This window comes from Penicillium antarcticum, assembly GCF_028974205.1.
Source record: "Penicillium antarcticum strain IBT 31339 chromosome Unknown utg000002l_segment0_segment0, whole genome shotgun sequence".
Classification (NCBI taxonomy): Eukaryota; Fungi; Ascomycota; class Eurotiomycetes; order Eurotiales; family Aspergillaceae; genus Penicillium; species Penicillium antarcticum.
In genome coordinates, this window is record NW_026695300.1 from 3600310 (window position 1) to 3619778 (window position 19469).

At 46.7% G+C, this 19469-nt stretch overlaps 9 protein-coding genes across 9 annotated transcripts; 4 read left to right on the plus strand and 5 right to left on the minus strand.

Moving 5' to 3' along the window:
* Positions 1–654: 654 nt before the first annotated feature.
* Positions 655–2352, plus strand: N7508_002332 (uncharacterized protein; the record flags this gene model as incomplete). Its single annotated transcript, XM_058460398.1, has 3 exons — positions 655–996; positions 1055–1288; positions 1351–2352. The coding sequence occupies 3 exons, from the start codon at positions 655–657 to the stop codon at positions 2350–2352; spliced, it is 1578 nt and encodes a 525-aa protein (XP_058323930.1).
* A 511-nt stretch (positions 2353–2863) lies between these two features.
* N7508_002333 (Tetratricopeptide-like helical) lies at positions 2864–5878 on the minus strand (the record flags this gene model as incomplete). The annotated part of the gene is made up of 1 exon (XM_058460399.1): positions 2864–5878. The coding sequence occupies one exon, from the start codon at positions 5876–5878 to the stop codon at positions 2864–2866; it is 3015 nt and encodes a 1004-aa protein (XP_058323931.1).
* Positions 5879–6063: 185 nt separating this feature from the next.
* N7508_002334 (uncharacterized protein) lies at positions 6064–7197 on the minus strand (the record flags this gene model as incomplete). The annotated part of the gene is made up of 1 exon (XM_058460400.1): positions 6064–7197. One exon carries the CDS (start codon positions 7195–7197, stop codon positions 6064–6066), a length of 1134 nt encoding a protein of 377 aa, XP_058323932.1.
* A 2114-nt stretch (positions 7198–9311) lies between these two features.
* Positions 9312–10568, plus strand: N7508_002335 (alpha/beta hydrolase; the record flags this gene model as incomplete). Its single annotated transcript, XM_058460401.1, has 6 exons — positions 9312–9359; positions 9409–9532; positions 9585–9832; positions 9901–10165; positions 10222–10372; positions 10442–10568. The coding sequence occupies 6 exons, from the start codon at positions 9312–9314 to the stop codon at positions 10566–10568; spliced, it is 963 nt and encodes a 320-aa protein (XP_058323933.1).
* Positions 10569–11497: 929 nt separating this feature from the next.
* Positions 11498–12043, minus strand: N7508_002336 (uncharacterized protein; the record flags this gene model as incomplete). The annotated part of the gene is made up of 1 exon (XM_058460402.1): positions 11498–12043. The coding sequence occupies one exon, from the start codon at positions 12041–12043 to the stop codon at positions 11498–11500; it is 546 nt and encodes a 181-aa protein (XP_058323934.1).
* A 585-nt stretch (positions 12044–12628) lies between these two features.
* On the plus strand, positions 12629–13314 carry N7508_002337 (Alpha/Beta hydrolase protein; the record flags this gene model as incomplete). The annotated part of the gene is made up of 3 exons (XM_058460403.1): positions 12629–12640; positions 12689–12905; positions 12950–13314. 3 exons carry the CDS (start codon positions 12629–12631, stop codon positions 13312–13314), a joined length of 594 nt encoding a protein of 197 aa, XP_058323935.1.
* An 873-nt stretch (positions 13315–14187) lies between these two features.
* N7508_002338 (bZIP transcription factor) lies at positions 14188–14817 on the minus strand (the record flags this gene model as incomplete). Its single annotated transcript, XM_058460404.1, has 2 exons — positions 14188–14574; positions 14635–14817. The coding sequence occupies 2 exons, from the start codon at positions 14815–14817 to the stop codon at positions 14188–14190; spliced, it is 570 nt and encodes a 189-aa protein (XP_058323936.1).
* A 337-nt stretch (positions 14818–15154) lies between these two features.
* On the plus strand, positions 15155–15682 carry N7508_002339 (GNAT family N-acetyltransferase; the record flags this gene model as incomplete). Its single annotated transcript, XM_058460405.1, has 1 exon — positions 15155–15682. The coding sequence occupies one exon, from the start codon at positions 15155–15157 to the stop codon at positions 15680–15682; it is 528 nt and encodes a 175-aa protein (XP_058323937.1).
* A 2193-nt stretch (positions 15683–17875) lies between these two features.
* N7508_002340 (Zn(II)2Cys6 transcription factor domain-containing protein) lies at positions 17876–18911 on the minus strand (the record flags this gene model as incomplete). The annotated part of the gene is made up of 3 exons (XM_058460406.1): positions 17876–17995; positions 18135–18672; positions 18727–18911. 3 exons carry the CDS (start codon positions 18909–18911, stop codon positions 17876–17878), a joined length of 843 nt encoding a protein of 280 aa, XP_058323938.1.
* Between the last annotated feature and the right edge of the window lie 558 nt (positions 18912–19469).

A 19469-nucleotide genomic window follows, 5' to 3' on the forward strand; every position in this document is an offset into this window, starting at 1 on the left:
AACTGCAAGACGAGTCGCCAACAAAAGAATGTGAGATCTACAGTACTGCATCTGATTTGTGCAAAATTTCAGCTCTCTTTTGTCATGCATTTTGCAGTGCCTGTTTTGTGATCTGTCACACCAATATGCGGGTTCAGCTGCAGGTGCTTTTTACTCGACGCCACGTAGTCAAACTATTGACACGAGCTGAAATGAATAATTATCATTAGGTGCCTATTCAAACTAAATGCGGCATGGGAAAATGCACTACACGATCTATCGTTCGTTGTATTGGGAAGGTGACATGTAAATCTCATCTCATGCTTTAGTTTATGAGCGATTGGGGCGCGATAATTTGCCCGCTCATGCCATGCAGCCAAGAAGAGTGGTTCGCAGCAGCATGCAGCCTCTGATTCGCAGAGAGCGAATGAGTAGTGTAGCATCAGGACTCAAGTAAGGGTTTCCTTAATTTGAAGCGCATTGGATACGTAATGAGCGCAAGCTAGAGGTTTCTGTTGAGGTATAGTATTATACGTTGTTTAGAGATTTCTTATAAGTAGTCCCCAGTCCCGAATCTGCTCGATGAAACCCATTACCTGAGTTCTGCTCTCGTTTCACCGTTGCTCGGCAATTCTTTTCTTTTTTTTTTTTTTTTTTTCGCAAAAGGCTCACGAGATGAAGACTCCTTCAAGTAGCCTTACACAAATCACGCTCGGTAATCGCGTTGACTATTACCCTGTCTTGTCGGAAGGACTACAACCTGACCTCCACGACAAAAACATCCACACATATATTTCAAAACTGAACAAACAGGTGTTCAAATATCCAACTAAATTCTTGGATGCAGCGAGCCCTCACCCTGTATTGGTTACCAAGCAGCACCAAGAACAGGTAAAAAACCTGCACGTGGCTCTCAATTTGGCTGTTGAGGATATAATTGAGCGATGGATCAAAGATGAAGACGCCCAGTTTACCAACCGGATGCCGTTGGAACCAGAGGAAGAGGATCTATTGCGCGTGAGTCGGCTTCATCTTTATCATCCGAAAACCAAGCTGACTAATTCTAATATAATAGTGGATGCACTCGAACAGACACCTATTTCGACCATACAGCGAGCGACCGGGATCTTGGAGGCCCGACTTCCTTGTAGAACATGACGATTCCACCGGCGCAGAGGTGTTTCGCATCTGTGAGATCAACGCCAGGTTCTGCTGGAATGGTTATATGAACGCTGCCGTCGGCCAGGAAGCCTATTCGGCATTTGGCCTTGAGTCGCGAGGCTTGGAATTTGCTACAAATCCGGAAGGGGTAAGCAAAATGAAGCTGTTAGCATTGTTTTTATTTGCTAACACCTGAAAATCTCAATGTAGATCCTCGACGGAGTATTGAACTTGTTCAGACACGACCTTCCCTTACATCTAGTCAAGGGTGAAGAGTATGGCATCGATATCTGGCCCTTCATGGAGCTCATGGAGCACCGAATTGGTGTTAAGCCGCGTTTAATTACCCCGGATACCCTTCGACTACTTCCAGACACCACGGAAAAATCAGGTTTCAAATTATGCTGTCTCGCTCAGCCGGATGCTACTAGCACACTAAAGACATCTTCTGGGGATATTGTGGAAGAAATTCACCAGATGGGTCTGGAACTTCACCAACGGGAGTTGAACGCCTTCGACCAAGAAATGAAACGGCAGATTAGCCTGCGGTGCTTCAATGACATGCGGACGATCCTTCTTGCTCACGACAAGAGAATGCTAGGAATAATCCGCGAAGAACTTGGCTCGTTAGTTTCCCGAGATGTTCTCTCAACAGAGCAAGCGACAGACCTGGAACGGGGTATCACACCTACAATTCTGCCAGGGTCGACGGCCATGGAAAAGTTCATTGCCAGCTGCAAAATCTCTGAAGGTTTCAAGGATGGATATATCCTGAAACCAATCCGTGGCGGAAAAGGAGCTGGCATTTTGTTCGGTGATGAGCTAGACAACGATGACTGGCTTGCACGGTTAGAGCCTTTGCGAGAGGCACGAATGAAAGCCGGCAAGACATTGTACGTCGTGCAGCGCCAGATCCGTCAACCATACTATGACATTCTCGTTGGGGTAAAGGGAAAGCCGGAGCGCTGCCATATGGTTGGAACATACCATGCCGTCGGTGGACAGTTCCTGGGGCTTGGAACTTGGCGGTGCAGTCCTGGGAGATTGTGTGCTGTATCTGATGGGGCTACCTGGGTATGCTCTTTGGTCAGGGCGGAAGAAAAACCTGCCACGTCTTCCAGAAAACAAATTTTGCGAGTTGGGGCAGGTCTACTCACGCTTGGAACTATGCTATGGACCGTCGGACGCATACGCGAGGCATTTTGGAAGTAGTAGAGTGCAAAAGTTGTGAAGAGATGTTGTATATAGGTCAATTGAGATATGGAAATTATGCTTTAGTGAAAACATGGATAGTGGTAAAAAAAAAATACTGATTTCTACGCTTACTCTCAAATTTCATATCGCTGGACCTCGATGGAATTTGAAACTTTCATGATTATTTTAACTGCACGTTGGCGCCCATGTCCCATGAAAGTGCTAGGAAGAGAGTTCTACCTAGATACATGTAAAAACCTCAGCACTAAAAGAGAGTGAGATTAACGGGTGCCGAACATATCAAATTCCTTCTGCCACTTGTTCGCTTTCTCTTTCCGTATTTCGATGTGGTCTGTGCGAAAGAAGAGAGTGCCAGAGGCCGTTTTGGACATGCGGACTCGAATATAGAAGTTTGTGATTCTTGAAGCTCATTCTGATTGTTATGTTCAAGCACGAAGATATCAACTCAACATGGTAGCATTCAAAGAAGCAACTGAGCATGAGTCTATGATATCCCGCATTCACCAGATCATGTCTGAAAGAATGTAGCCCAGCGAGCCCTCTGCGGCTCCGGGAGAATACGCATACACCAAGCTGACAACCCACCCTCAAACGTAAAATCTGCGATTTCCCATTTCTCTGCAAGTCTGTCTTTCCATTCTTCTACCCAAATACTCCGTTGCTCGCCACCAGAAGAATTCAAGGGCACCATGCCTTTGGGCACGCGCTCAGAAGGCCGAAGAAGCGGGCCTGTGTAATAAAATTGGTGCTCGGCATTGCAAATTCGTGAGAACCTGCATGGATTGCCCGAGTCGAGCTGGTGGTAGCATCCCCGACAAAGCGCCGAGAACGCGCAATGGCGGCAGAAATACCAGTGATGCAAGGACCCAACTTCCCGCTTGCAGCTCGAACACTCGGTCAAGGGGTCGCAAACAATGCCAGCATAGAAAAGATCGTCTATATGTTCATCACTGGCTTCTTGACATTGATCTCCGTCGTCTGTCAATTGTACATCTTGGAGTTTGCTGAAGACGTCAAACTGCACATCATCGTCTATTCTTTTTTTAGCACCTGCCATATTACGAGATACTCGCATTCGTGGCTCCGTGTCTTGCTTGATCAAGTATAAGACTGCGTCAAGGTCTTCATCACTATCAGTAGCAACCAGGAATACCTTGAAAAGTCCCACGAGGGCATTGATGTCGTTTGAAGGATCATCATCTGAAAGCAAGGAGATACACTCCTTCACGCACCAGCGAAGAGCATCTCTAGCGCTTATAATGTCCCCACAACCTCGGAGCCAGGTCGAGAGAACCAGACAGATGTCGCAAAGCTGACTGTTCTGGTCCAGAATCAGTGGCGACCTTTCCCAGTGAGGGATTTCGGCACTATTCAAGCACAAGGCGACTAGGTTCCCAATTGAGCGCATGTGAGAAGACTTCTCCCATTTGTTAGAAGAGACCGAGGAGAGGGAGGCCACTTCATACCAGCCTTGTACTCCTACGTCCCTCTTTCCCTTTTCAAACAACACTGTCGCGAAGAGGTATTTGACTATTGCAGAACCCTCAAGATCAGTATCGACCTTCTTTAGGGCCCTGGCAGCAAGATCAAGGTAGTCCTGATCGTCTTCGGCTAGGGCATAATGAAGGACCCTGTACATGATGCGGGTTCCAAAAATGAATGAGTTGAGGATGAAGCGCTCAAAATCGAGAAGTATGCTTCTACTATCCGCTGTCTCCTCAAAATAACTGAAAGCAAGGTCCAACACGGACCGCAGACGGTGCGCCTGGTTCAATTCCATGAAGATCTCGAAGAAGGGAAACAAGTGAATATCGCGATCCATGCCTTTCTCTCCCAGTAATAGATTCCAGGCTTCCTCTGCGTTTTCAATTGCCTCATCTGTCAGTTTCGCATGGTGTTTCATTTGCGCCTTGTTGAGCAAATCTTCTATAGGATGATGTACGTGGCGATCATCCTTATTCCCAGTGATGCTGCGAAGAGTCTCCGATAATTCAAGATGCTCCAATGCCTCTTTGTGCATCGCGACCTCGAAATAGGCACGAGACATATCTCTGTGTATTACAGACAAGGATTGTGTACTGAATGCCGGAGTCTTTCGGTTTTCATTAACCGAAATCTGAAAATGCTCAAGTGCTTGCACGTAGCAATGTCGCAGGAGTAGTGCTTGAGCGACACGTGCATGCCACATCGGTGTCTGCTGAAGCTTTTGTGACTGGGCGGGAATCAAGACCTTAGCAGGCATTCTGTGATCCCACATAACATCTGATACCTTTGATGCCATGTCTACGATATCAGGCCCCCTCATTCCCTTTGCCATTGAATCATATACTGTCAAGATGGCAGGGGCGATGGCAGGCAAACCATCATCCTCCTTAACTTCCTCTGGCTCTAGCCAGCCTTTACTCCAACACGCTACCATGAATGACAAGAGAATGGTGAAGGGACACGCATCACTTGTCATGGCTGAGGATCGGGCATAATCCATGAAACTTTGTTTTGGACCTGGAAGAAGCCAATGGAGTACAACCTCGGCCCTCTGATTTGCGGTATCCTGATCTTGAGCATCCAGCCAGTGGGAACCAAGCTCTGATACTTCGCATGTTGGGTAGAACGAGTACGATCCAAACCACCTTATATGCAACTCGTGAATGAACCATCGTATATCTTGCCCATTGCTGAACAGACTTGCAAGCAAGGTCGAAATATCGCCTCGTAGCTTTCCCGCCTTCTCGGGATCCGCACGGGTAAGGTGTGATGGCAGGAATTTCTCGGCATATCCCCAGAGGCCGCTTGTGGATAGCTTTAAAAAAGGTGTTTGGCTCTCACTGAGGGCATAAAGACAGACGTATACGAAGCCCACCTCCGCACGATCGACGTCGACATGAATGAGTCCGGACTCCTCAGACATCCTGAAAAACTCGTAAAAGGAGCTATGCCGAAGAGTAACAACACCACCATTTTCATCAAAGTTGTGCTGATCGTCGTTGTCTCTTATATAAAACAAAGTGGAGTAAAGCGTGCGAATATCGTCTTCAAGACTCATAAGCTCCTCCTTTAGAATAAGCTCGAGGATAATATCAAGTTGACGCACGGTCAGTGGTTTTTGAGCTGTAGCAACAAAGGTGAGCAACACGTTCAACTGCTGGATCCGTGCAGTAGGTCTCCCTCCTTCTGATGCATCGTCACTAGATAGTTCTTCCCCTTCTGATAAATCTTTACTCAGTCGCTGCAGTTCTTCGCAAAGCATGGCGCTGATACCTTGCGGCATTTTCTTGACCACCTTTCGAATCTGCTCTTTTGAACGACAGCGCAGGACAGATTTGATGACAAGATTGGCCCATTCCCACAAGCCCTCGGCTTTTTGACTGATAGCCTTGATGGTTTCTTCGAGAAATTCAGGATTTCCCCGGAACAATCTAGTCCTCTGTAATTTTTGAGAAACGTATTGGTGGAGGTCGTCCTTGTTCTGGGTATCGCCGACTTCAATCTCCGGAATGCAGTCCAACGAATGATCCTCAAGCATTATGCGCACTGAATCTCTGCTCAGGAGCACGACTCGCAAAGGAAGAGTTTGGCTGATACTAACTTTCCCTACGAAGCCTATCTCCAGCAGACTGAAAAGAACTTCTTGTTCCTCTGTTTCCGCCTCATCAATACCGTCAATCACCAAACATGTTGGGGTGGCCGAGTCAATGTCGGTGAAGTACTTTAAAAGAGTTTCTCCCAAAGAACGAAGTTGTTCCCTGGGTCTTCTTTCATGCAGAACTCCTCGGCATGTACCGCAAACCTGGGTTGTTGCGTGGCCACCTGCCATGCGAGGGTTCGCAGGGCTTTATTGAGGGAGCGTAGGTCGACATCATTGATTTTGTAGAAGAAAGATGCAACCACGGGTGCAGAAGTCGCTAATGACCCGGTCGAGAGGGCGGTGATGACTTTGGATGCCAGATGGGATTTGCCTACCCCAGGGCCACCGTGAAGCCAGAGGAGCGGTTGAGATCCTTCCCACCAAGATTGAAGCCTATTTTCAATCCAGCTGCCAGATCCCGGTAAGCAATTCTGGGTGATGGAAGAGAGGACCTGGCCAGATGCAGAAACTGGGTCCAATGCCGCTTTGACCTTTTCCAGCCTCTCACGTTCGTTTCTACGATCGTCCCTATTGATCAATTCCTCAATATTTCTCAGAGCTTGATGGGTGAGATTGAGCCCATGAGCAGAAACCATCATGTGTTCCTGGCTTGTCAGCTCCTCAAGCTCACTCAGTAAGGATCTAATTGACGTATCCTCAACAAGTATATTCTTTGCCCACTTTGAAATTCTTGCCTTGAGTGAGCCTTGGTTCAAGAGGTTCTGCGACGCAGCGCAAATTTTAAGTAAGTTTACCGATACTTTCACAATGATTGTTTTCATCCCTTCACTGAGAGTGATCCCTTTGTATGACTCCAGACGCAGAGCGAAATTGCCCATCCTGTGCAAAAGGTCAAGGAGAACGTTAAACGCGTCACTAACTCTGCGTGCCGCCCGGATCAGAAGGAGCATCGCCCCCATGATTGACGATGCCGGAGGGAAAGCTGCAGCGACAGCACCAGCGATCATGTCACCCCAGTTTTCAAAGGGTGTCAAAACCAATTGCATCGCATGCAGGAGGGGCCGCTTTTTCATCCGAAATTCTTCAAAATTGCCCTTTTCAGAATCTAGCTGGTGAGACAGGTCCTCAGGCCCTTTAATTTTCGGGAATCGCTCATCGAGCAACGAAATTCCGGTTTCTCTGGCATAGTCCTTGCAGGCGCTATGCCAGAGGGAGTGCAGAGTGCTATCTGACGGCTCGCTCGTAGTCACAACCATGGTGGCAAGTCGGCGATGTATTACTGAGGGAAAAGGAGAAGTGGGGGCAGTGCAGTGACCTATATCGATGGGACTCCGTGAATACAGTCTCTGAGTCCCCTCATTTGTGGGTCGCTAAGCCACGTTGACGTATTTCCTTATCAGGAACAGTCAGATACAGTAACATACCAAGACTAATTAGTGATGTGGTAAGCTCGTATTTGCACTTGAACTTGAATGTACAGTGGTGTGACTTGGTATTTGACCTCGAGTACTTCGGCCCCGGACCCACTTGTTTAAAGCAGCCGGTTCAAACTTCCGAATTCAAATTCAATTTATTAGTGTAGTGGTGAATCCGGTGACGAATGTAGAAACCTCAGGCCTTGCATGTCTTGGCAAGCATTCAATTCTCTTCTAATTGCTAGAGCCAAGGCAGCTGGGCAGTAGAGAATACACGCCACTTTCATTTATCAGATTCTTTCCACATGAAGTAACGGCAGGGTGAATGCGTCTGACGTCCTTGGGAGCTACTGATATGGCCTGGAAGTTTTTCGTGGTCTTCTTTCTATTCTACCAACCTGTCCGCTATGCCAGACTGTCATCGAGCCGTTCCCTTTCAATATGGGGTTCCAGCATAGTACGCAGTACGTGTTCTAGTTGCTAGCATCAATCTCTTGTGCTCGGCTGTATGCAAACAAGGTGATCTGCCGAATATATGTGCTGTATATTTCTATATTCAAGAAAATCCTTGCTTATATTGTCGCTCTTCTGCCTCATTTGGTTTCGAACCTCAACCGCTTGCGTACATGTCATTGAATCATCCTTCCGTGCGTTCTCCATTGATTGTGATATCTCGTTCTAGCTTGGGTCCTACGGAGGCATATTCTGAGTTGAGCAAATTCGATAATGCGGGTCTGCCAACCACAAAATCGCAAATCGAAGTTACCTAGTCGCATCTACGCGACTAAAAGGCTCGGCCTCGAAACTGCAGTGTATTTGGCTAAGCAAGAAACTGCCTATTCCGTGACTCCGGGATAGACCCTACGGCCTATAGAGTATCCGGGGAATAAGGATCATTGCTATCGTATCGCCACTCATGAATATCGAAACTCGATTCATAACTATTTGCTCCGCAATATTGAAATCATAGATATCGATCTTCGTTTCTTTTAAGAATAAAACCTTGCATCTTTGATATTGTGTATATCGAAGTAGTAAACGGCTGTAGAAACGATATACTCATTGAGGATACCTATAACGTTGTGATAGGAATCACCAACATACAAAGGCTTTTCTAGGATGAGCTCAATATCTAACATCTAATGTATGATCTGTAGGCCCTCAAGTTGATCTTGGAGAGATACAGAATAGTACTAGTGATCTCGATCGGGAATTAGAGGAGTTTTAGGGTTATTAGGGTCACTCTATTTAGGCATGATCGCGCGGCCTATATTTTCACTAGTCTTCTATTCGTCGTATGTGAAGGAGATCCCTAGCTCAACACCTTCCACGGCGTAGAACCGGTTACTCTTTGGGAGGATCAATTCTTCCAATTCTTCAGAAGAATTCTATTGCTATGGCCGCATACTAGCAAGAAGATTAAAGTACCTAGAGTCAGGCCATATGCGGTACCGGTAATCGAGCTCAGGGAGATTAAGATATTGTCTTACTCATGATTGAACGCCAGGCTATTCTTCTTCTGTGATGGGCGGTGATCGTCCCTCGCGTTGTTCAGGTAATAATATAACTTGGAATATCCACCAATGCCTTTCACTTAGAAGTAATAAGTTCTAGTTCGAATTGGTGTCCGAACGTGATCTCCAAGGATAAGCATTTCGTTCGACGCCTTCTCGGCGGCCCGCCGAGCAAAACAATTTTGTCGGTGTTGTTTACTCATCGAAGGCTGAAACTTTAATTGACTGGTAAGAAAGGATAACCTCATTAAGAAATTCCCAATTAATCGGCAAATTCCATTTGCCTCGGCTGAGGATTAGTCAACTCTTGGGGACCGAACAGCGGTTCAATCTCTCTCCTCGTTTTCCGTGAACGGGCGAGGTATAAAAAGTAAGCAACATGGTTATTTTACCGTTTGTTCAATTCTTAAACGATTTTCTCCTTCGCGGAACCATTACGCTATGGCATCTTTCAACGTGGATGAATTGCTTTCGGAAGAATGGGCTCAGGTAAACCGACAAAAACGGATGTTTACAAGCATAATCTAAGAAATCTCAGATAGAGCAGACGATTGGGGCCAGGCCCCAGCTCACTGGCGATGCGCTCACCATGAGAGGGCAATATAAAGCGCTAGCGGAGCAGATGAATGCACTAAGCCCGGCGACACCAAACGTGAGTGTGGGTAAGTTGTCCTCATAACTTTCTTGGCGAAGTGTGCTCAAACTGATGGATAGTGGATGAGCGTATCACTGAGCATGTTACGGTGAGAATATACAAGCCAATAGATAAGAAAGATGCCCTGCCGGTGGGAGTTTATTTCCATGGCGGCGGATTTTGTTGCGGTGACCTTGACTCTGAGGACCCCTTTTGCCGTTCGCTGGTTGAACGCCACCACTGTGTGATTGTTTCCGTGGAATATCGGCTGGCTCCAGAGCACAAGGCTCCAGCACAAACGGAGGATGCGATAGCGGCGTGGAATTGGGTATGTGCTGCCTTTCGATGCCTGATCGTTCAGCTTGGGACTCTCATGCTGATGAAGTTTTTTGATAGAGCATACGGAATGCATCTCTTCTGGGCGGTGATTGCTCACGCTATTTCACTATTGGCCAAAGTGCTGGAGGTAATTTAGCTTTGGCGACCGCACATCTATTGATTGATCAAGGCAGACGATTAGAGATCAAGGGTGTGGCGGCATTAGTCCCACTGGCAGTCCACCCAAAGAACGTCCCTCAGCCTCATGGGAGCAGTCATCGATCATATCAGGAGTGTGCACATGGACCGGTCAATACAGCAAATGCGATGGCTACTTTCTTGGGTAAGGATTCCCGATCAGAAGACATAAGACCCGGCGAACGATACTGAAATTTGCAGAATCGGTGGAAGCCAAGGAAGATGACCCAGGTGTCTTCGTACTCCTAAGTCGACACCTGGATTTGTTTCCGCCGACTTATATTGCTGTCTGTGAGATCGATCCTCTGCGGGATGACGGTATTATCATGGGGCAAGTCTTGCAAGAGGCTGGGTATGTCGCTTCAAAGGCTATTTCTATGCGTTCCCCTGAAAAGAAATAAACTAATAAACCTGGTTCAAGTGTTCCTGTGAAGCTCGACCATTATCGAGGCCTGCCCCATGTTTTCTGGGCATTTGGATGTCAACCCCCCAGTGGGGACTTTATAGGTGATGTATTGACCGGCATTGACTTCGTTTTGAACTCATAAGTATCTGGTGGTCTGGAGGCATCTTTTATTGTGTCAAAGCAGATGGCATGATCGAAATCGGAACCCTTTATAACTGTTGGTAAATTTGCCATATTTCTGCGAAGCAAGTTAGCCCCTCTTGTAAACCATGGTTGAAAAAGGGCGGTCGATTTTACAGCGGAAAGTTGATATTCCACTTACTACTGGCTTATTCCTCAAGACAATCATTTAAACTCTTGTTACCAACCCCACGGAACCTTCACTTTATAAAAAATCACTGGTCAACTATTGCATAGACGAATTCCACCTTTAGTTCCAAAGAAGTCTGCTTGACACAGGATGCCTTGCCCGTCTATTCCACAAATTGTCACGACTGCTCGCTTGTAGGACGCCGATACTCGCAGTGGATTGCTAAATAGACACCCCCACGTGGGCAATGACGCTAATAAACTAGCTGTATATCAGCCCATGTCCAGTACATTATTTTACAATATTCTTTACCCCCTGCAATTTCTGGACTTGCGCTTTGTATTGCATCTGTATCATCGCGATGCAATACTTGTATTTTGGGGGTTAGGATTAACAGACATATTCTAGTTAAAGCTATGGAACATCTTTTAAAGACGCAAGGGCAAATAGCAAATTCAGAGAAGCGCAGAAACACACTAATTGAATGGGATTGGTAAGTAGCTTTATGGGTTCGTTCTGAGTATTCTGCATCACCCGTATTATGTTGGCCTGGAGGAGACATACATTCTCAGTTGGTTTATCAAGACTATTCAGGGATTATGCCATCTCAGATGTGGCTGCTGAGCACATTTTACTCTGATAAGGGCTTTAACTGTTGGCAAAGTTGTGAGAGCTCCATCCGTGGATAATTTAACCCGCAATACTTAATTTAGAGAATCAAAATATTTCTCGCATTTGGTCAGGACATAACTGCATTCTGGCTATACTACTGAAGCATTCCCCTTCTCCAGGATATTCCTTGCTTGGAAGGCCACGGCATCTTGCGGCAGAACAGGCGCAAGCAAAGCTGTATCCCAGTAGAGCCAAACCTCCTTATATTGCAGACCATTGACAGTACCCATCTCATCGGCAGGACCGATCCGGCAGATCCAGCTCATTGGGATACTAACAGATGGCTGATCAGTCTCATTGTCTGGCATCCAAATGTTGCGTACATTTTGCGAGATAAGCTGCATGGTACCATCGTCATTTTCGATTTCGAAGACGTTAATGAAGTCGTGCCTCATCTTGCGGAATAGGCCAAACAGTTGCTTCATGAATGCCCACATCTCATCTCCTCCGTTGTATTGTGCGTTGTTTTGGTTGTGAAAAATGGCGTCTTTAGCATAGAATCGCGTACCAGAACCGCTGTTGAAGCCGTTTGCATCAACCGTGTCGACGTAATGCTTGAAAAATTGCTGGGTTGGGGATTTGGGGCCCATTGCAGCCCAATCCGCACCAGAGACGTGGTGTACAAGTCGAGGCATCCTAGCAAGAATAATTTCCGAAGTAAAAGTGCGAAACAAGACTTTCTGCATAATCTTGAGTTCAGCGAAGGCTAACTAAATAATCGGCAGGGATTTGCATACCGTTGACTGAAAAAACCCGGACGACTTTGCTGAAGTTGCACGATGGTACTTAAGATTATCTTGTATGTTAGCATACTTTATACTAACAGGATAAACTATTGTTCCTACCATCGTCCGCTCTCCACCTGGAGGGAGCTGATTGTCATCCTTTTTTTTTCTTTTTCTTTTTTCTTTTTTCTTTTTTCGGGCCTCTAATGGCAGGATGCGTCATCCCAGCCTACCGAGGCTTCATGATCGCTCATCAATCCCGAAGCCTGAGCTCCAACATTAACATCCAAAATCGTCGTTTCCACTCGGAGGTAACCAGCTATCGGCCCACATTTCTTTTCGGGCCTCTAATGACAAGATGCGTCATCCCAGCTTCCCGAGGCTCTCTGCTCGCTCACTACTCGCCAAAATTTCCCAGCTCCGATGCCACAACTTTACCCTGCTGGTATTACCCAACCAGGATTAAATAGCCCTGTTTTATACCCCTGTATTATAATGATACATGGGGTAAGTTATTAGCCATACCATAATCGCATTCAGGTCCGACGAGAGTAGCTTGCTGGGATCCGTTATTTCCTACTTCCTCCTTTCGCTGCTCAATCTCATGAAGCCGGCTTTGCGGTTCTATTGTATGTCAACCAGAACTGGAGCGACAGCGACGGCGAGCCTCGGCAGGGATTGAATGCTGCACTCCAACAAACATATCTCAACGATGCATTCAACTATGCCGTCATCCTCCCCGGCGTAGACCCAGAGTGGATTGCGTACTGGGGTACAAGCTTCTCAGGTGGCAATAATATTTCAAGCGCATCAAAGCCGCTTTGGTGCAGGCTCTGGCTGTGTTCATGGATGCATGCTTCCTCACCTTCAAGGGCCGAATTGTTGCCCTATTCCAGGATGGTGCGCATGTTGTGGCTGGATGGCGGAAAACGAGGAAGGGCGCCTTGTATTGCCCGCAGTCAGGAAGAAGCAAAAAGTCAGGCTCTGCACCTATTCTATTTCCTGACGTTCATGCCTATGAGTCCTTTGGCGATGTTTACGAGTGTGGGTGCCGCTGGGAGAATTGGGCCACTGAGCAAATACAACTCCACATGCTAGAATTTGAGGCACAAGCAATCATCCATCGTGTATCGCCCACGGCACTGCTCATTCTAATTCCAGGAAGTGACACTACTGTGTGAACATTGTCCCAGCTACAGGGATATGGCAAGGCTAGGGGACCAAATAAATTGCTATTTCTCGATGCTGGCCATTTTGATATTTATCGCCGAAACTAATTCGAAAACATGTCGCGGTTCAGATTGAGTTCTTTCGGAAATATCTTCATGGCTCTCCTGCAGCGTGATAGGTTATTACCCAGTATTCTAAGGTTCTCAGTCTCTAAAGAATCGGTTTAAATCTACCGGAAAACCTTGTTTACGCTTACTAGTCGTCTTATGAGGCGGTTTCTATCAGCAACGACGAATCTGGCACGCAACGGGAGGCCAACAGCAAAAGTAACAATCCTTCACATATATCGATGCCGGCATGAAGTGACATAAAATTCGCAGGAGTAAGATATCGTCCTATATTCAAGAGCTTAAAAATCACATGGTGATCAGTCAGCCATCCGTAAACAACAAATTTGCTTCGAGGTCCCTTTACTTCAAAATACTGTTATTCGATGGCTGGTGCATAATTTGGACCGGAATTTGGAGCCAAACCAGTGCGGATTGCTAGCTCTACCTTGGGATTATCCTTTCGTCGAGAAACCCCCCCCCCCAACTCATGGAATGTCCATAAGGTAGGAGAAGTTGATGGAGAACTTTTACACCTGAGATTTACGCATCATTATCTCTATTTTTCTCCCCCATTCCCCCATGATCTCTTTCTATTAAGAGGAGGTGGACTTGAACAATAGAACTGTAATTTTTGGCCGCGGCCGAATAAGGGACCTCTTCTTCATCATGTGCCAGTGAGCAAGATAAAGCAATACAAAGAAATGCCTCCAGCGAGATACAATTCAGTTTAATCTGGAATTGCGAAGCACCGAAATTCCAGATTATGACGTAAAACTATAGTGCTTCAATCCGCTCGTGGGTCAGCATCTCATACCCCAAAGCGGGTACTGGACGAGGTGTGTCGTGTTCCTTCATGGACATCTGCCACATCGGCGAATGGATTCTGTAATTCTGCTCCCACAAAGGTCGGCTATCAGACCTTTCTGATTTCTCGATTTCCGCCAAAAACTGAATTGTCGTATCTCGCAGTCGTTCTATGACCATAAAGCCACCCTGCATATTCTCCAGGGCTGCAATCTGGCCCTGAAATAGCTTAGCGATGGATTTCAATACCGACAGAGCGCTCTCCAATTCAGCATTTCTCTGTTGTAGCACAGAGATAGTCGCGTCTTTTCTGAATCGATACTTTCTCTGTGCTTGACGCATCTGCGTTCGGCGGTGCTGCAGCGAACCATTTTTAGAGATTTATCTGTGAGTCAATTTTGCCAAGTTTTAGCATACCTCGGTGAGAACGTGACACTTCTTATGCTCTTTGTTGCCGTCATTACTTCTGGGTTGTCCACGCAAGAGAACGGACTCTTCAGTCTGGTAGTGTCGAGAGAACGAGATCCCGGAAGCTTGTCGCCTATTATCTATCTTCTTTGAATGGGGCAAGCTTGATGGTCGTAGGGATTTTGAATGCATTTTAAATGACTTAGAATATTGCGTTGTGATGTATCGGCTTGAAACGCAAGCAATGGATATGTCGGCCGGGTAAGTCGCCACTGACGGCGCAAAAAAGTGAGGGACATATACGCCCCACCCGAATGGTGAATCCCAATTAATCAGTAATCTCTTCGCGCCTCGGCTAGGGATTAGTCAACTCTCTCCATCGCTGCGCGAGGTCATCACTGGCTGAAAAAAAAATACGAGTCAACAAATTGGCTTATGAGGTTTGTCTCTACGCACCACCTGATCTTGCCTCGAAGCAACAATTTTGCTCCTCATTTCTGGGATCTGCCGGAACCACAAAATATCCAAAATGTCCGAACGTCAGGTTTCTTACCGTTACGGCCGCATAGAGGACAATAAGGCCATTTCCGAATTAGGAGCGCTTGTGTTCCTATCATCTTTCGGCTCATCATTGCCTCACGACGACCTGAAAACCTATCTCTCCGAAGCATATTCACCGATGAGTATCGCCACCGACTTAAGAGACCCTTCTGTCACTTTCGTGGTAGCCATAAGGGATGAAACTCTCGTTGGTTTCCTCCAGCTCAGACGTGGCACGTCAGAGAGATGCATTGATGAGAGGACAAACAAGATCCAACTACAGCGGCTATATGTCAGTGAAAGTTGCCAAGGGCTAGGGATTGGAAAGCGTCTGCTAGCTGAAGCAGAAAGGGAGGCGAGGGCTATGGGAGCTACGTCTATCTGGCTAGCATCATGGAAGCCAAATATCAAAGCTGAACGCATATATGAGAGCAACGGATATGCAAAGGCTGGAGAAATGTCATTCATGTTGGGTGATTCTAAGCTGGTAGACTGGGTTATGATCAAGTCGCTCTAAAGAAGTGAAGTGCCGACACCTCGGGAACAGATGATATCTTGTGATCTAAGATGCTTCCGTGTTTTACAAGGCATATAGCAAGAATCACGGCTACCAACAGAATGGCATTCAGCATGAGCTCCACACTTCCCCAAACCTACTGATATCTCTTTACGGATGGGCTGCAAATTATGCATGCGGTGGTTGCCGCCAGACATGGATGCCCACCCCCAAATTCCAAACGAATTACGGATCGCCTGACCGACGGCCCTGTTCCACTGGACTGTTTAATGTGAGCCTTCAAGCGACAGAATACTCCATCCTCTCAGCCGGGGGTTTCTCAATCACTTTGTATCTTTATCACTACACTGGTGTATGCTGCGAAGAATTGCGCATATCTGAATGATCTCAGGCAGACAAACAAGAATGTCCCTTGTAGACCTGTGGATTTCATTTCGGTTGACACAAGGCTTTCACATAAGGGGCTTTGTCCGCTAGTACCCGCCAGTTTTGGCTACACTACTGTGCTCACAATGAGGTAACTCAGGAAAAGTTTATCACATTACGGTCAAAATTCAGTTCGCCGATCGATGAATCCACTGAATTGTCACGCAATTGGAGCTGGAACTCGTGGGTACGCCATTGCTGTATTGTACATACCCGAGATTGGGTTGATAGAAATGTTTCCAGGCCCAGTGGCGCAGACGACAACGATCGAAATCGTTCACTTTTCGAAGCATCGGCGTTAATTTGTCAAATAATCACCCGCTCCGGAAAGTACTCGGAGAACATTTATTTCACCGAAGGATCGAAAATCTAGATGCAGGCGGGCATACACGACCCACAGTACCAGAACAACACTTCTGTATCTAAAAATCGGTTAAAAAGTAAATAGAATTGTAGTTCTTCTTGGTGGGTGGTGTCATCTTGGATTTTAATACTCGTAAATGAACCGTAGAAATCAACAGGCTGACTGAGGTGATGTCCGGAACGAGATAATTACCAGCCCTCTATAAAAAGAAAAAGAGAGCAAAAATGAATCAAGGCACCAGCGCGAGTTGGTATCTATTAATCCCAACTAATTGAACTGATGATGCAGAAATTATCATTCAGCAAAACCTTTCTCAAATTTGCACATTGCCTTTGTGTCTCTTTATGCGTTCAACTCGCGGAGAATGTTGCTAGCGAGGCAACTCCGCGACCTCCGCGGAAATTCCAACTTCACGACAGATAGTCAAGAAAGCACGGACCAAGGTTTCATACATCAGGTAAATATCAGCCGCTTCTGAACCCCAAATACGCAACATTTGCAATGAGAACCTCATCAACTCAGGCCAATCGGCTGGTGTATGCAGACCATCAATACGGGCATGCACAGTTGCCAAGATAACAATAGAGAGAGACCAGATTCCGCGGAGCACAAACCAAAGCCCTCCGTGGCGTTTATGCTTACTCGGGTGTATGATCAAGCCTCTTGCCAGATGAAGATACTCATTGGCTCTCGAAAGAATGACTTCGCTTGTTGGATGGGATTCATTGTGCAAAGTGTAGTAGAGGAATGGTAGAAGAATGCTTGCCCGAGCACCTAAAAACCGGCATTGCGTGAAAAAGGCAAGCTGATGACTCGGTGGAGTCTCTGGATTTACAGATGGGCGTATTGCAGGTGGTAAATGATCGTACCAAGCAGACAATTGTTCATCGATTTGGGAAGATGTTTCAAGTATATGTTCAATGTACTCCATCCAAACTGGCGGAGCTTCGGGTAAATATATCAAAGGTAATGCGCGGTCTAGTGTTCTTCGGAGCGCAATCTCGGCCAGATAGTACAGCCAACTTTTCTCTTGGCTTTTGCTGAATAAGATATCCGGAGTGCCGATGTCAGGACTTTCGTTGGATACTGCGGGTAATGTTGGCGGCGAGGGAAATGGGTCTGGATATTTGAGCGATGCAAGGGCACTTCGGGTCAGTGGTATTTCACAAAACAACTCCCTGGACGAAGCATGTTAGAATTCGACAAGTGAATGGTTCGATTATTTGCTTACCCCTCAGCTTTGACACAGGAGCAGCATAGGCGTTGTTCAAGGTGACAATCATTTTTTTCATACTCTCTTAGTCTTCCTTTGCACAGTATATATGCGTGTAATCGAGAACAGGCTTGTTCAATGCAGAAACAGGCTCGGAGAACTCGTAGTGTATGCTTTTTATATATCCCTGCTAGATAAAAGCATTGGATATCCAGTAACCCAGGGCCAAGATAGCCGATACGCTTCCGCGCCGTTTGATAGTATACCTCTGCTTGAGCATAAGAGCCTTCCTCCTTTCTTGGTCCTTTTTCTGTGTGTTTCATAGTAGCCAGCCTTTCTGCTTTTTTCTCAGGAGATTCGACGGCCAAACAGCTGAGAGCGCATGCCAGAAGCTGAATTTAAAGATCAGAATCTTGAGCTAGTAGGACATTAAATCAAGGATAGCATACCACAAGACACGACTTGTCCCATCTCAACCCGTTTTCGGTCACCTCCTTAGCGTACTGTTCAAGGTCACTCGGCTCAAGAATAGGGCTGCGTACATGCACCTGGTATAGAAAGCGCCGGCAAAGTGGAAGATAGTCGTCTTCGCGAATTCCATACTGGGATGACTGGGACTCAGGTGCCGAGGCAGGAGTCATATCCAAGGTACACTCGAGCAGGAATGATCTCTCCACAATTGGTTCTCCGAGAAATTCTATGACCTTGGGCCAATGAAGGAATATCTCGGCGTTGACACGGGGCAGATTCAATGCCGACGGGCCATTTGTCGCACTCAGGTCATGCCCACTTCCGCGGCCCTGACCCTTTGAGCTGTAGCTAGCTGGAGTTGAAAAACTGTGATTGGACTCGGCGACCGACTTAGGAATTGAATGCGGCTTGGATAAAGATGCTTTGCCAGAATGGTATTGCGCTCGGGCAACTTGTTCCAAAACAGCTCGGATGCCTTGCAATTGATGTAAAATCTCAACCGAGCCGGGGTCGTAGCTGGTCTCGGAAGTCAATTATTATTTCTTTGCGATCGCTGATTAATGTATATACCTTGTGCTTGCAGAGGTGCTCTCGTCGGGGTATATGCAAGCTTGTTTCAATGTGCAGCACGTCTGGCAGTTCGGGCGGCCATTATCGTATTTCACGCGCCGATCCCTGCATGGCTGGCATGCGGTGCGCTTTCTCTTGCGCGTTGGAAGGTCGGACGAGGGAAGCTCACGTGCCTGCGAATTCATTTCGACGTCGAGAGGATGAAGTAAAGGCAAGTTCCGCGAACTCCGCAGAGAGGTACCAAGGAGTTGTCGCAGGTCTTCCACAAGCTCCGCGGGCCCCCAGGCACGTCATACATACTCCACTGCTCGGCAACTTCTACTTCAAAGACCTTCGAGGGCAGTTCGTTCTGACATTGAAAATATATAGATAACTGAAGCTAATATCCGCCGTCTTTTGAGTTTAGCTGGATCTGGCTATTAGAAGTACGTTGCTATCCAAGCCTTTCGTCGAAATTGTAGATATCATTCGGCCGCACCCTATTTCTCTGGGCAAATAACTCTGGCCGATCGTACTAGGCTGTAAGATAGCCTATATCTTCATCTTCTTCCTTCTTCGCTCCTTTAGCGTTTGTTTGATAAATTGACGGTTGAGACACGGTGGAAGACGATTGAGAAAGTCGTAGACCTGGTTTTTTTATTGAGCGTGGGACGCGCCGCTTTGGCGTCGGAGCATTGAAATAATACATGCTTCCATGGTTTTTTGCATGCAATGAATGCAGAAGCCTGCTTCTAATCATTGAA